General features: G+C 47.9%; 1 protein-coding gene across 2 annotated transcripts; it reads left to right on the top strand.

The window, feature by feature from the left end:
- Positions 1-8,737: 8,737 nt before the first annotated feature.
- On the top strand, positions 8,738-10,756 carry CYCS (cytochrome c, somatic). 2 transcript variants are annotated; one of them, XM_074267204.1, is made up of 3 exons: positions 8,738-8,914; positions 9,596-9,772; positions 9,854-10,756. In XM_074267204.1, the coding sequence occupies exons 2-3, from the start codon at positions 9,604-9,606 to the stop codon at positions 10,000-10,002; spliced, it is 318 nt and encodes a 105-aa protein (XP_074123305.1). In that variant the 5' UTR covers positions 8,738-8,914; positions 9,596-9,603; the 3' UTR covers positions 10,003-10,756. The 2 variants fall into 2 exon arrangements, with proteins under 2 accessions (XP_074123305.1, XP_074123306.1); XM_074267205.1 differs by lacking the exon at positions 8,738-8,914 and adding an exon at positions 8,942-9,343.
- Positions 10,757-16,701: the final 5,945 nt, after the last annotated feature.

Below are 16,701 nucleotides of genomic sequence, written 5' to 3'. Positions count from 1 at the left end.
GGCCAGCAGGTAGGCCCTTTTTCTATGGCCCTGCAGGCTCCAGAGTTGTCTGGAGGAATCACAATAAGGTAATCAGTCTAGAACTGCTTTGTAAAAGAAAAAAAGTAGGACCATTTTGGGCAAACAAAATCCTCCCTGCTCATATCAGTTCAATATCAATATCTTTAAAAGGATTGAGTAACAGATATTGGTACTTAATCATTCAAAAGGCAAAAATTCATTACAAAGAAACTATGTCAGCCAGACTAGATTAGCTTTTAGAAAATGGTATTTAGTAAGAAGGCAAAGCTCAAAACAAAACAAAACAAAACATTTCCTAAAGTCCCAAAGTCTGGGATACACACTTCCAAACAAGGTACTGTCCATGGACACATGGTTCAAGCTTAGAGGACACATGTGACAAAAGAGTAATTCACAGCTATTGGGAACCATTTTTCTGGACAAGATGTTCTCCTTAAATATGATATGGCTTTTCTGTTGGACTCTTTGGAGAGCCTTTGAATTTGCATGTAATCCATCAGTGATTTTTTTAAGCTTTTTATTTTAAAACATATGCATAGTTTTCACCATTCACCCTTACAAAACCTTGTGTTTTGAAATTATTTTCTTCCTCCCTTCCCCTAGTCTCCTTCCTAGATAATAAGTAATCCAATATATGTTAAACATGTGCAATTCTTTTTTTTTATTATAGTTTTTTATTTACAAGATGGGTAATTTTTCAGCATTGACAATTGCAAAACTTTTCATTCCAATTTTTCCCTTCCTTTTCCCCACCCCTTCTCCCAGATGGCCGGTTGACCAATACATGTTAAATATGTTAAAGTATAAGTTAAATACAATATATGTATACATGTCCATACAGTTATATTGCTGTACAAAAAGAATTGGATTTTGAAATAGTGTACCATTAGCCTGTGAAGGCAAAAAAGCAGGTGGACAAAATTAGAGGGATTGGGAATTCTATGTAGTGGTTCATGGTCATCTCCCAGAGTTCTTTTGCAAGGTATAGCCAGTTCAGTTCATTACTGCTCTATTGGAACTGATTTGGCTCATCTCATTGTTGAAGAGGCCCCTGTCCATCAGAACTGATCATCATATAGTATTGTTGTTGAAGTGTATAATGATCTCCTGGTCCTGCTCATTTCACTCAGTATAAGATCAGGCCTCTCTGAAATCATCCTGCTGGTCATTTCTTACAGAACAATAATATTCCATAATATTCATATGCCACAATTTATTCAACCATTCTCCAATTGATGGGCATCCACTGAGTTTCCAGTTTCTGGCCACCACAAAGAAGGTTCATGTGCAATTCTTCTATACCTATTTCCATAATTATGGTACACAAGAAAAATCAGATCAAAAAGGAAAAAAAAAAATAAGGAAACAAAAAGCAAGCAAACAACAACGAAGTGAAAATAGTATGTTGTGATCCACACTCAGCCTCCACAGTCCTTTCTCTGGGTGCAGATGGCTCTCTCCATCGATTGGTACTGGCCTGAATCATCTCATTATTGAAAAGAGTCACATCCCTCAGAATCAATGACTTGTTGCAGACACTGCCTTTAGTTCATCTACGAACAGTCATAGGGAGCTGGGAAGTCCTCCAGACTTCTAAAGTTTTTGAGGTGCTTTTCTGTTCAAGAGGAAGGAAAGTGAAAATGATACTAAGTCCAAGGCTTAGGATTCTGCTACAAGCAAAACAATGAATGCTACCTTAGGAGGTTAACTAGAACACTATGTCTTATTACTCAATTTTTTCTAGTTCCCAAGTATTTTGCTATTTTGTAAATGGTCACCTCTTAGCCAACTTGAACACTTCCCTCTACATTACTATAGCTACCAAGAATTTTTTCATCCTCACCCAAAAGTTGATGACTACTTGATTGCAACACATTATCACTTCATTAGTACTTATTAGTAGTATATTATTATTATATAAATAAAGTACTAATAATAGTAATTAAAGTACTGGTGTGGGATATCCTACCACTCACTCAATGATCCCCATCTTTATACAAAAAAGGATTTCATAGAAGAATACTATTTCAATATATTACAGAAGATAGTCAAGTAAAGAGTCCTTTATTGATCTAATTATAGCAGATCCTTTATTAAATCAATCCTGTAAAACAAATGGTTTTAGCAGTCATTTCTCAAGTTAACCCTCTTCCCTCTATAAAGCAGTACAGACATGAAGAGAGGGAGGAGACGCGTATATCTTTAACTTCATAATGTTTTTGTTCTTCCATCAAAAATCAATTACTTTCACACTCCAACATAATAAAACTGACATCAGCTAAATTAGTTTCCGGCTTTAATACTATATCAGTCAAACTACCAAGAGGATGCTTTATCGAGCTTATGAGAACAAAATTAATTCAGAGGAACCAAAGTTCTACCGGAATCTCAAGGGAAATCATGAAAAACAAAATAATAAGGGAATAACACTTCAGCCCTTCCAGTTATATTATAAAACGGTGTAACCACCAAAACTATTTGGAACTGGTTGAAAAGTAGAATATGTCAGGAAGGCAAAATAAATAGAAAAAGCAGGGGCAGGTAGCGGGTGCAGTGCATAGAACACCAGCCCTGAAGTCAGGAGGACCTGAGTTCAAATGTGATCTCAGACACTTAATACTTCTTATCTATGTCACCTTGGGCAAGTCACTTAACCCCAATTGCTTCAGCAAAAAAAAAAAAAAAAAAAAAAAAAAAAAAAAAAGAGTAGTAGATGGACCCAGGTAGTAATTCTAGCTAGAGACCTAGGATCCTACCATTTGTCGGAGGAGGAGGAGGAGGAGGAGGAAGATGCAAACTAACATTTATATTGTACTTTAAGGTTTGTGAAATGCTTTAGAGAGTCATTTCTTTTCCTCACTGCCTATATCCTTTCAGCTTCCAAATCCTCTCATTCTACTTGTCACATCCTATTAAAGTCACATGAAAGTTATATCTAGATTATTGTCATAGTCTGCTAAAGTACACAACAGACCATTTTCTGTCTCGGTTTCTCTCTTTTTTTCTCTCTCTTCTTTCTCTTTCATTCCCATTTTCATCTCTTGATGTTCTGCCTTTCTTCAAGGCCCATATATTCCCCCTTCTTCTCTGATTCCACTCACATGAAGGGGATCTTAGTTTCATTCTTAGTTTTTCAATTGCCTTTTTCAAGACCCCCTCTCTTATACACAACTGTATCTTCCTTTTAGCAAAGATTTCTATCTCTGTCCTCCCTACACTCTCCCTCTCCCCTGCTTAGATTGTAAGCCCTTTGTAAACAGGTCCTGTATCATGACCCTCCAGGACCTAGTACTGGGAAGTGTCTTTCCCATAGCTGGCACCTACTGAATGATAGGATGGAATCACTGCGTATAAAAACAAATGTATTTGTCACATATATCAAGGTGGGCCCTTTTCATGATTTTTGATGAGCCTGGCTAACATTTTTCTTTTTATACTGTCTCTGATATGGAAGAATATTTATTCAAAGCAAATCTGTGTTCTGCAGAGTAAAAGGTTTGGGTCTTTTAGAAAGAAGAACAAAAAAGTAACGTAAGCCTTGCTGTATTGTACTGTTAATTCCTCCTACCTTTTAATGTGTAGGCAATGTTAATTAGATTATTTTTAAAAATAGCTGAACAAGTATCTCTTCTTAGAGCATTTTGCCTCAAAGGAAAAATTCTTTAATTGATTCAAAAAATGCTTCTCAGTTCCAAATATGGATGTTCTGAGCATGTAAATCAACAAAATACTCAAGAAACACTCAAAATGTCTTGTTTAAAGCATGCAGCAGTGTCATATAACAATTAAATGATATCCTTGTATGACAAAACTGGGGTGCTCAATAGTTATTGCTGTCTAATTAACATTAAAGTGGCTATTAAAAACCCAAAAAGCAAATCATGAAATGAAAATGTAAGCCATTTAGCTCGCCTAATGAAATGTTCTCCCATCCATCCCGGCATCTTGGTATCATCTTTAAACCGTGAAACCAAAAGGGATCCATAGGAACTAGCATGGATTCTAGCTTTGGATCATAACAGTTAGAATGAGAGGAAACAGGATCAGATCCTGCCATTTATTTCCTGTGTGGGCTGTGGGCCTGTTTCTTCATCAGTAAAATGAAGTTATTGGATGCAACCTCTGAGGTCACCTTCAGCTCCATTTTATCCAAATAAAATGCCAGCCACATCCAACTGATGGATGTACTCAAAGGGAAAGTTCTGCTGTAACCCAGAGACTGTTGGGCTTGGAGTCAGAGAGACATCGGGAGCTGCCGATAGTGAATCACAAATGGGCCACAATTTGTCCTGGGGAAAAGAATATGGGAGCAAGGTCCCAACTTCATCTCAATGCAGAGGTGAGAACAGGTAGATGTGAGGGCGGAGGGGTAGGGACAGATCTAAAGATTTACTGGAGAGAAAATTGACAAGACTTGGGAAGTGACTAGAGGAGACAGTCAGAAAGAAGGAAATTGGGGCCACTAGGTGGCGCAGTGGATAGAGCACCAGCCCTGAAGTCAGGAGGACCTGAGTTCAAATCCGACCTCAGATACTTAACACTTCCTAGAGTTAACACTTAACACAGACCCTGGGCAAGTCACTTACCCCCAATTGCCTCAGTTAAGAAAGAGAGAAAGAGAGAAAGAGAGAGGGAGAGAGGGAGAGAGGAAATTTGGGAAGGGCAACAAATTTGTGGGAGGGAGAGAAGGCAATGAGTTCTATTGTGGACATGTGATATTTGAGATGTGTTTGGAATATGCTGGAGCTGTCCATCAGATAGTAGATGTGGAAGCAGTGTTTGGAGGAAAGATTTGTTGTTCAGATATTTTATCATGTCTGATTCTTGGTGACCTTATCTGGGATTTTCTTGGCAGAGATACTGGAATAGTTGGCCACTTCCTTTACCAGCTCATTTTACAGATGAGGAAACTGAGGCACCCAGGCTTAAGTGCCCAGAGTCACCCAGGTATTCAGTGTCTGAGATCAGATTTGAATTCATTAATTGAAGTCTTCCCAACTTCAGGCCTGGCACTCTAGGCACTGTGCCAGAGAGATCTAGGCTGCATACATAGCCCTAGGAGTCTATTTGAATTCACAGGAGTAAAGGAGAACACCAAAGAGAGAGAGCTGAAGGTCGCACAGGACAGCCCGGGGACACTGGCATTAGGGGGAGGTGGTCCAGCAGAGGCAGAGAGGAGCAGCAGGGAGCCAATGAAGAAAAAGGAGTCCAGAAAATATGGATGGTCAACAGTGTGCTGAGCTGCCTAAGGGTCAAGACATCAGAGAGGATGCTGGGAACCTTGGACAGAGCAGTTTCTACAATCATGGGACTGGAAGAGACTGAAAGGCGAGTGAGGAAGGAGAAGCTGGGGTGAGAGAATTCTTTCTAGGAGTTTGGCCGCAAAACAGGGAAGAGGAGAGGGGAGGAGAGAAAGGTTTTTCAGGATAAGCTGGTCCTGATCATGTTTGTAAACAATGGGAAGACACTATGGGATATGGAGGAAACTAAAGATAAAAGGGCAAACAAATGTTTACAGCAGCAATTAAAATCACTGGAAGCAATCTGAATGTCCACAACAGGGAATCCGTAAACAAATCAAGCTAAGTTAATGCAAAAAGCACAGGGAATATATAGAAATCTAGAAAAATGTAAATGAAATGTTGTGTAATAACACAGAGGGTCCCTCCTCCATGCCTACCCCACCTTCTAGCTCTGGATCAAGCCCTGTACCTGATCAGTCTGAGGGGAGCCTGGCCCCTAAAACGAGGAAAATGTACAATCTAGAAGCAGAAGAGAGGAAATACAAAAACCTTGCTTCCAAAGAGGTTCAACAACGCACTGCTTCAGGTGATGAATAAGAATACAGACAGAAGGTTAGAAGAGGGGAATCAGGGTTGACCGTGGTCTAGAGTTTGAATTCATTAATGCCAGATCCACTTTCTCAGGTATCTCCTTGAATCAGAGAGAAGAACCCGAGATCCTGAAAGCTGTGACAGGAGACGAGTCCTAAGAGAGTCCTGCCGAGCTGGGGGCCCTGCCTCAGGCTGAGCTTTTGGACAGGTTTACTGCTGGAGGCTGTCACCAGGTGAGATGAGACATGAGGTAATGAAATGATGGGATATGAGACACGTGATGGGAGGGGGGGCGCTAAGACAGAGGATACAATATGATGTGACACTGTATAACACGAGCCATTTCAACTCAGAAAACATTTAAGCGCGTATGTGCCCTGCATTGTGGACAGAGCGCCAGACTGGAGTTCAGAAGACCCGAGTTCAACTCCAGCCTCAGATACTTATTAGCGATAAGAATAAGAAGTGATTTGACTCTGGGCAAATCACTTATCTCAGTTTGCCTCAGTTTCCTCACCTGTAAAATGAGCTTAGAGAAGGAAATGGCCACTCCAGTGGCTTTGCCAAGAACACCCCAAATGAGGTCACAGAGACCTGGGCACGAGGGAAATGATTACTCCGAGATGACAATATTATAGGTAACATTTATCTACAACTGTACAAATGTAAAATGACATGAGACAACACCAGCTATTCTCCTGGGTACAGGAACTGGGGCGTTTACCTGCTAGTGCTAGGAGAGGTTAGAATCCCTTCAGATGCAGGAAGCCCCCGGCACTAAAGCCCTCACGGGCCCCCTCCAACAACGGGGGGGGGGGGTAAAGTGGGTCTGGAATTGCTCAGTTGAAAGATTCCTTCCTTCCCTCCTTCTGTTTCCTTCCCTTTTTTTACTCCTCCCTCCTTCCTTCTTCTTTCCCTTCCTTCTTTCCTTCTTCCCTCTCTCCCTCCCCCCTCCCTCCCTCCCTCCTTCCTGTTTATTGGCTAGATTTCTTTTTTTCTGGAGGACCACACCTTAAACCCAAACCAGTCTCATTCTCAGTGCCCGATGGGTCCCCGGCCAAACCCCATTGTTTGTGGTGATCCCCACAGACCCAGTGTAAACATTCTGCCCCCCCCCCCCATTCCCTCTTTCGCTTCCTCATTCCAAGGGCCGGACATTCTCGGGCTCGGTCCCCTCCAGGCCTTCCCCCCGTGGGCCGGTCCGACCTTAACTCCGAGAGGCCCGGGACTCCCGGTGCATCCTGGGCCTCTCCTGAGCTGTTTCTGGTCACTGACCCCAGGTGCTGGGGGGAGGGGAGCCTCCCTGACATCCAGGGCCTCTTCAAAGAGGGACAAGCCCCCGGGCGGCCGGAGCCCGGGGCTGCCTTTCAGGCTCCCTGCCCCTCACTGCTCTTCCAGGGCTTTCTGTCCGGGGCAGACTCCGGACCCCCCAACTCCCCCTGCCGCGGGGCCTTTCTTCCCGAAGCCTCCTCAGTCCGGGTCTAGACCCCTCCTCAGCGCTGCCCGCCAAGCTTCTTACAGGAGCCCGGGAGGGTCCCGTGACTGAATGCGGCCCCCGCCGGGCTCTCCCCTGGGAAGGAGGGCCCCGAGGCCAGTGAGTGGGCAGATGAGCCCGGGGCAGAGGCCCAGCCACCGGACACCCGCGGTTTTGGTCCCGGCCTCCCGGGCGCCGCACTGACGTCACCCTCGGGGCGCCGGTCGGGCCCTCCCGCGCCCTCCTCCGGGAGCCGGTGTCTCGTTCTGCGGAACCACGCCGGGTTTTGTCGAGTTGACAAATTTCCGTCGTAGTCGGGGACTACAGGGCTGACTTCCGCTGGGGTTGGGGAAAGGGCTGCCTTTAGACACACACCCAATAATCTCCCCAAAGAAAGGGAATCTGCGCTGAAACTAACCAAGGGGATTTGAACCTGTATTCCCGACTCCCGGCGTAAGCCGCGAGGTGGCGCTGTGCTGGAGGCCAGCCCAGCTTCCCTCCTTGCCCCTCTATTTCCGCATCTGTACAATGGGCATCTTCACATTCCGCCTAGTGTGAGGACTATGGCCGCTCCTGTTTTTTGGTGTGATAAGGCTCAAATGAGGCAATCTTTGCCTTATAATTGTTGCACTTATTAAGGATTGTTATTCATAGTTATTAAGTATGAAACATACAACGGATAAACATTTATTTTGCACCTGCTGTGTACGGGGAGCCTAGCTCTGCCGGGCTGGAGTTGGATACACGGAAAAAGAAAGGGACCCCTCCCCCCAGTGCAGGGGACTTGGGGAGCTCCTGGCCCCGCCCTCTCGGAGGGGGAAGGGGTGACGGGGCGGGGCCCCAAGGGCGCTCCAACCTTGGGGGGAGGGGAGAGCCCCCCGGAATTGGGGGAGAAGGGAGAGGCCACTCTGGAGGTTTGGGTTAATAATAATCGTTATTGGTAACTAATAATTATTAACTCTCTGGAGAACATTCCGGGCCCCTCAGAGGGTGGAAGGGCAGCGCCCACGAGTGACACGGGCGGCTTTGAACCTGGAGTGTCCGAACCTCCCGCGCAAAGCTCCGGGACACGGAGAAAGGGGACCTGGGTTCTAATTTCACACGGATCGTGCACCCCTTTACACGCCTGCGCTTGGCCTCTTAGCTAAGGCGCATGCGCAGCCCACGAGCCCGGCTTTTCCGCCCTGCTCAGAAGCAAAGAGAAGCAGAGCTTCAGCCCAGGCTTCAGCGGGTGGAGAATGCGCGTGCGCAAAGCCCGCCCTAGGCTTGTCCGAGCCCTCGGGACAGTCGCAAGATGTCCGGTCGTACGTCATGACGTCACTACCGGATAAGGGAAATCGCGGAGGTGGGCACAGCCTACCCTGCTAGTGGGGCCGCGCCGCAGCCGGGTCACGCGCCGGGCCCGTCGGAGTCGCGGATTGGCCGACTCTCCGTGACGTCATCGAGAGGGCAGGATCAGCGGGTTCGGTTGCACCGATGCCGGTTACATAGTAGCGGGTACGGCGTGTCCTTGGGCAGAGGAAACGCGGGTCTGACCGGCGGAAGAGAGAAAGGGAGCGAGCGCGTATTTTTGCGGATCGAGCCGGTGAGCCGAGCGCGGGGGCGGAGCCCGGAGGCGGGCGGGCGGGCGGGCGTGCGCGCGGGCAGGGCCCGGGACGGCGGGGAAAAGGCCGGGCCTGGCTGTACGCCCTGGACCCGGGGCCGCGCGGGAAGGGGTTGCGCCACCGACGTGCCGGTGACCTTCGGAGAGTTGGAGGGCGCCGGGTGACTTTGGGGCTCAGTTTACCCCTCCCCAGAGTGAGCCCGACTCGGCCTCCCTGCTGCGGAGGTCGGGAGGGGCAGCCTTCTCTTCCTGGCCTCGGAGGGAGAAACTGAGGCTCGAGGCCCGCGCAGGGTTCACCCAAGGTCACGGCCATTGCCCGGAAGTGACCCCGGCCCCGTTCCGTAAAGGACTAGTTCTGTGGGACCCCTGAGGCGGGTTGTGCAGAAGGAGAAACCGAGTCCCGGAGCCGCGGTGAGGAGGCTCAGGGCTTCCCCTCTTCCCCGGCCTGGCTGCTTCTGCGGGTAGTGGGGGTGGCCTTGGGACCCCTCGGACTCGGCCTGGAACCTGGGGCACAGTGCACTCCCTCTGCTGTACCCCGCGGTAACAGGCCGGGCTTTCGGATGGCGGCCCTGACCCCTGTGTGACCTTAGGCCCCGGGCAGCTAGAAAGGATGTGGTCCGCAAGCCCTCGTGACCCTTAACCTCACGGAAGCGTTTGTTGTAGATTTTGCCATGGGGGACGTGGAGAAGGGCAAGAAGATCTTCGTGCAGAAGTGCGCCCAGTGCCACACGGTGGAGAAGGGGGGCAAGCACAAGACCGGCCCCAACCTGCACGGGCTCTTCGGGCGCAAGACCGGCCAGGCGGCCGGCTTCAGCTACACAGATGCCAACAAGAACAAAGGTGAGGGGGCTGGGTCCCGAGGGGGGAGGGGGCAGAGGCCAGAGGGCACGGCCCACTAACAGCCTTCGGGCCCCCTTGCAGGCATCACCTGGGGAGAAGATACCTTGATGGAGTACCTGGAAAACCCCAAGAAGTACATCCCGGGCACGAAGATGATCTTCGCGGGCATTAAGAAGAAGGGAGAAAGGGAAGACTTGATAGCCTACCTCAAGAAGGCCACCAATGAGTAACAAGTTGTCTGCTGCCTTATTTATTACAGAAGGAGATGTCTCCCCGATGTTTCTCGTTTTTTACACGCCCCGTAACAACCCTATTTAAATTGGTTTCATCTACTGGAGAATTTTGATCATGAATGGCTGTTTTAAAATTTTGTTCAGTCCTAATAAAGGGGTGGTCATAATTACAGCCACAACCAACCTATCACACTATCTGTTCTTTTAAAAGATTTGATTGAGCAGCTTCATCCAGGGCAGTGTGCTTCGCCTTTGTCTGTGAAAGTTTGACCAAATCTGGCTTCTAACCACAGGGAAAGCTGTGCTCCATGAGGCCTGGGGGGGGCGGCTCAGCCTTGGGGAAAGTGCTCCCCACCCCCTCCGGGCCAAAAGGCATTTCCAGCTTCAGTGGCTGTATTTTCCATCCACAAACAGCCTGGTTACAATGATTTAATTAACTACTGCCTTTAAATTGTTGAAAGGTATTTTAGTGTTTTGTGTTTCTTTTTTTTAACCCGAGTACAGAACATCTCGGTGTGAGCCATTTTTGCGTTGGGACTGAGGAAGCACAGATGGGTTCAGCTAGAGAACGGACCTTCTTTTAATCTCACTTGTCCCCTAGGATTTACCTAAAGTGTGCAGACATGTTCTATAGTATGGGAATGGTAGTCTTGACTCATTGGCGGGTTCAGCTGTAAAGGTGTGCCGCTGGTGCATCTGCAAATGATGTGATCATAAGACTTAATTCAGCAATTAAACACTTGTGAATATACTTGTTCTGGATGCTCTCAGCTGGTTCATTCTTTTCATTTTAACAGACTTAACACATTCAGAGTGACCTGGTTCATTTCTGCGGGCTAGTTGCCTCTTGTGCTTGAGCAAGTTTATCTTTCAGGCAGCAGGAAACAGTAATCGAGAAGAAACGTTGAAATTCTCAGTTTCGTCTCCCTTGAGTTTCCTTTTAGCGTCATTAAGTCCAAGGGAAATTTCTGCCCTTAACTTGGTGATCTCTGGGTTGATATGATCATGATTGGTGCTGAAAATTAAGTTGCCTCACATTTTGGGAAAAAATCTTGGGAGTTCGGAGACCACATGACCAGGATGAAATGAATTAGACCAGGTGGTGTTCTGGAAGAGAGCCTCAGGATTTAATGTGTGTTTAAAGGGAAAGTGGATGGAAAGAGAATTGCCCAATTCACACTGGAGGTGTGAAGGGTAGAGTAGGCAGGACTTTTGAATATGTAAGGATGATGTGGGTTTGGACCAATTTGTAAAGGCTGCCACTAAATCTTAAGTATCTTTGAAATCTCCAGATTGTTAACTGTCCAGCTTAGCCCTAGAGCTGAAGCTACCTGGATGCTGGGCTGAGTTTTGGCCTAGCCGCTGGGTGTGGGTAACTTCTGCTGTGGCCGGGCTTAGGCTAAGTGTTGAGGGAGGAGCAGTGATGGCCCTGCTCAGCAGACAGGAAGGCCTGGGTGAGAAGCTTGAATGACCCTGCAGGTGCCAAGGAGCCCTTGTTAGTGAGGTCACGTCTGAGCTTTAGTATAAAGTCACCTTGGCCCCTGCTTACAGACTGGGTGGAGTGGAAGGGGCTTGTGTGGGAGACCAGCTGGAAGGTCCCAGGGGTAATCCCTTTAACCAGTCACACCCTAGTGAGAGTATGGGCGGACACATGACCTGCATTCTCCAACTGGAACTTTGGGCCTGCTAAGTTGGAATAGCACTAAGTGAACCTTGTTTATTAAACAAGATAATCTGAGATTTTTGTGATCACGTCTTGAGTCACAAAGTCCCAATCCTGAAGGATGGCCTCTCCCCTATTTTACAAATAGGGAAACTGAGGCAGAGAGCTTAGTTGATCAGTCTGGGGTCATAGAGCCAGATGGAGAAAGCTCCTGACCCTGAGCCACATTTTCCTCTACAATTTCCTCTGATAGGGCCCTTGTAATCAAGTTACAGGTTTACTGGTTACTCATTGAACATAAGACAAGAGCTGAGGGAATTTGGATAGTTTTTAAGGAGAGTATCAAGTGATGTCAGCCTGATAAAATGCCCAACTTTACTCTGGGCTATTTCTTTTTATAGAACAGATCATTTGTCTGGAGTCAAAGCAACTTCTACACTGGGCTGGAGAAAGCCTGACTTTGTAGCTTCTTTGCTAGGCTCAGAATGACCTTCACTTCTCATTTGGAACTTGTTTTTTAATCTGTCCCCAGGTTTTCCACTTAATCTACCCTAGTTAGATTTTCATTTCTTTCCTAGTTACATCTAGGCTCAAGCCAACTTTGATTACACCCTTACATGCCAGTGCTAGGAGTATTTACAAAAACTGTAAGACAATCTTCGACCTTCAGATAACGGGCTCCATGGCAAATACACAGGTAATTAAATTAAAAGTCATTTTAAGTTTGGAAAAATTTCCTGGGAAGGCAAAACCGGAATCAAGGATTCTAGGAAGCTGAGGAGGAAGTATGCTCCAGCCTGGAACACAGTCTCTAAGGGATACTGGTTTGGGTGGAAATCTGCAAAAGTGAAATGGAATTTGGTGGGTTAGGGCTTTAGATGCCAACTTTGAGAAGTTTGTACTTCATCCTTGGGGCAGAGAAGGCCACTGAAGCTTTTTGAGTAAGGAATAAGTAATGAGGGGGAGGCAAAGGCAGGAACCAGAAGCAGGGAGCCCACCTGAGGGTTCCGGGCCTGAGGATGATTCTGGTCATGTGAACGGTGAGGGGACAGATGGCTGAGGTTGTTGGTGCCCTCAGCAGAGGTAAGATGTTGGGGGCTGGATGTTGGGAGGATGAGTTCAGTTTTGGACGGGCTGAGTCTGAGGGACCCACGGGACATTCAGGTGAAGATGTCCAGCAGGCAGGGTGAAGATGCAGGGCTGGATTTCAAGAGAAGACTTGGTGATCGTGAGAGAGATTTGGGGATCATCTGCATCAAATGAGAGAGAAAGGAAATATCAGGAAATGAGGTACACATGAATTTTCTTTGGGGGTCATGTTCTGGGGTCCCTTGGAAGGCCATTCTAAAGTGGTAACGTCCCTCACTTCAAAGAAGGAGCCTCTACTTTCGAGTGAATATTAAAGAGTTGAGTTTTGCCCCGTGATAATAATCAGTAAACCTTTATTAAGCACCTTCTAAGGAGTTAACAATCTAACGGAGAGATAATTTGCCGATGATAGATTTCAAAGCAAGTTATAGGCAGGATAAATAAAAGATGATTATTGGAGGGGAGGCATTGGAGTGACAGATTTCTCAATGCAATGGTTACCACCAAGTTAATCCCAGACTGCATCTGCCCAGCTGCACACATAGTTTCAGGCTGGCAGGATTTGATTGGATTACTTCTGTGGTAACCATTTTATCAAGAAATCTTTGTTGATGTTCTAATCAGAATGGCCTATTGAAAAATGTCTTCCTAGGGCTTAATTATTAATATATTTCTGTCTGTGACAGCTTAAGCAATAAGGCCGACACTCTCAACACGAGCAGCAGCTCAAAGTTCTCCGTCCCTTCCACCTTTTCAACATCAGGGGTTCTTAGGAGGCAGGTGGACAGGTGGTACAAGGTCTGTGAAATTGGATGGGGAAAATACATCTTTATTTTCCCTAGTGTCTGTCTAAAAATTTTTCATTTCTTCAATGATAAAAATTTTAAAATATTCCAAGGAATCTATAGATTTGACCAGACTCCTAAAGGGGTCAGTTAACACAGGAGGAAAAAAAAAATGTCTACAGACATTTTAAAATGTGTTCCAAACAGCTGCTGTTAGACCCATGATAGGGTTTACAAAACATTTTACATAGAGCTGCTATAGGAAAGATGATTAGCAGCAAAAGCCTCTGGGATGAGGAAGTTCTGGGAATGTTGGCTCAATGAAGAAGGTAATAGTGGGACAGGCTGAGCCAGGCCCGCCCCCCCCCCCCCCCCCCCCTTGCAGGCAGCCTGAGACTCCTGTGGTTCACTGACCCACTTAAGGCCTGGTCTGCCTTCCCAGGATTGGTTGCTTGCTTAGGAGGCCTGCCCACTAACGTTACCTCTTCGCCTCTCCCTCGTCCCCCTGGCCAGCTGGCATCCCCCCCTCAACAGTGACCTCCTCTGCTTAGACCTCCGTTCACTTGGCCGCCTGCATTTTACCAGGAGTCCTTTCCACAAAGCTTCCAGCAGACATGCAAGAGAGGAAAGGGAGATCTCCCTGCTGCTCTGCCCATCTGTGGGCAGTCTTGTCCTTTCTCCTTTTCTGGCCCTTTCCCCCAGCGCTTACTCACTGCCAGCTTCCCACTGGCCTCCTGGATCTCCCCCCGCCTCCCACATACTCCTCTGAAAGCCCCAATGTGATCAGTCACCTCCTATCTGTAGAACACTCTCAGACCCCCTTGGGGCTCTCCATCTTTCTGGATTTGTTTCATTTTACTTCCTTTGGCAAACTTTACTTCTGGAAAAGTCAGCCTCCAAACTTCACTATTCCCTGAACTTAAGGTAGGATCTCCAGTCCTCCCCCCTCGCAGGGTCTCAGCTCCAGGCTCAGGACGCTTCGTGGAAGCCCGTGTTCCCTTCAGTGCTCCTCTGAGGGCCCAGAGCCTAAGGCCAGCCCTTCCTCTTCTTCTGGGACAGGACCGAAGGTGTGCGTCCGGAGCGGAGGGACCCCTTCCCACATGAAGTCGTTCGTCCAGTTCCTCAGGCCCCGTCTCCTGCCTTGTTTGGTGGGGCCTCTGGTCCTTCCCAGCTGTCCCATCTTAGGCCTCCCTTGGGATGCGAGCCCTTTCTGCTCCAACATGTCTCTTCTACAGGGACAGGAAGTCCAGGATTGCCTCCGCCCGATCCCCAGTCCTAAGGCTCCACCATTGGTCAGCCTTTCCCTTCCTCTTCTGAAGTCTTTTAAAAGGCGAATACTCCGGGGAGCTAAGGCTTCAAACAAACTCATAATGAGGGAAGAGGGAGTGGGTAAAGTCTGGACTTGGATTCAAGGGTCTGCCTCTAGTCCCTTCCGCCTCGTGCTCTTAGTTCTTTTTCTGTCAAGAGAATCTGGCTTCAGATCCTCCGGGTTATTCTTCATAGCTCTGGGACCGTGTGCCCCATCCTCTCCGAACCTCATCTTTGGCCCCTGTGAAATGGGAACATTCAGACCTGTGCGGATGCTCGTCCCCGGAAGAGAGGAGGGTATTGTGATGCAGTGACGAGCCTGGATCTTCGTGGGCTACAGCAGACTCAGCGAGGTCATGTTCGAAGCCCCTCCCAAGCCCCCCTACGTACATTAATTGTGTTATACCTAAATCGATTTAATACAAAATTTATATTTTATATGTACATATAGTTTATATTTTATATAAGATATGAGACAGTTTGTGTAAATTTTGTCTCACTTAAAATGTACAAATGTAAATTTTAAACTATAAATGGACCTGCTAGCTATGTGACTGCATCAGTTTCCTTATTTGTAAAATGAGCCGGGAAGGAAAATGACAAACCATCATTGCCAAGATAATGGGGGGGGGGGTCACAAGGAGTCAGATACGAGTGAAAAAGTAACTGAAGACATAATTCCGCAGAGTCAGAGATGAGTTTCATCAATGAGCCAGCGTGCTTTTAATACAGGGAGAGGGTCGCCTCGTTGCCCCCGTATGTCCTGTCCTGACAAAGCCATTTGCGCGTCTCCCGCTTGCTTCGGACTGAGCGCGTGAGAGCAGGGCCTGCTTTTGCCTTTCTTTGCATCCCCTGACCTTAGCACAGTCCCTGGTACACAGTAGGTGCTTACTAAATGCTTATTGACTGACTGACTGACTGACTGACTGGCTGACTGGCTGACTGACTGACTGACTGACTGACTGGCTGACTGGCTGACTGACTGACTGACTGGCTGACTGACTGACTGGCTGGCTGACTGACTGGCTGACTGACTGACTGACTGACTGACTGGCTGACTGGCTGGCTGGCTGGCTGGCTGACTGACTGACTGACTGACTGGCTGGCTGGCTGACTGACTGACTGACTGACTGGCTGGCTGACTGGCTGACTGACTGACTGACTGACTGACTGGCTGGCTGGCTGACTGACTGACTGACTGACTGGCTGGCTGACTGGCTGACTGACTGACTGACTGGCTGACTGGCTGACTGACTGACTGACTGGCTGGCTGGCTGACTGGCTGACTGACTGACTGGCTGGCTGACTGGCTGGCTGACTGACTGACTGACTGACTGGCTGGCTGGCTGACTGACTGGCTGACTGACTGACTGGCTGGCTGGCTGACTGACTGACTGACTGACTGGCTGGCTGACTGACTGACTGACTGACTGGCTGGCTGACTGGCTGGCTGGCTGGCTGACTGACTGGCTGACTGGCTGGCTGACTGACTGACTGACTGACTGACTGGCTGACTGACTGGCTGACTGACTGGCTGACTGACACTGACTGACTGACTGGCTGACTGGCTGACTGACACTGACTGACTGACTGACTGACTGACTGGCTGGCTGACTGACTGACTGACTGGCTGACTGACTAACTGACTGGCTGACTGACTGACTGGCTGGCTGGCTGGCTGGCTGGCTGACTGACTGACTGGCTGGCTGGCTGACTGACTGGCTGACTGACTGACTGACTGACTGACTGGCTGGCTGACTGACTGACTGGCTGGCTGACTGACTGGCTGACTGACTGACTGGCTGGCTGACTGACTGACTGACTGATTGACTGGCTGGCTGACTGACTGAC

This window comes from Sminthopsis crassicaudata, chromosome 5 (assembly GCF_048593235.1).
Source record: "Sminthopsis crassicaudata isolate SCR6 chromosome 5, ASM4859323v1, whole genome shotgun sequence".
Lineage (NCBI taxonomy): Eukaryota > Metazoa > Chordata > Mammalia > Dasyuromorphia > Dasyuridae > Sminthopsis > Sminthopsis crassicaudata.
The sequence above is the reverse complement of the archived record's forward strand: the minus strand, read 5'-3'. Positions and strand labels throughout refer to the sequence as shown.

Excerpts from the sequence above, each read along its gene's own strand:
- CYCS (XM_074267204.1), top strand. The coding sequence starts at position 9,604 with ATGGGGGACGTGGAGAAGGGCAAGAAGATCTTCGTGCAGAAGTGCGCC. Across the intron at positions 9,773-9,853 it reads AGATGCCAACAAGAACAAAG|GCATCACCTGGGGAGAAGAT; the intron begins GTGAGGGGGCTG and ends GCCCCCTTGCAG.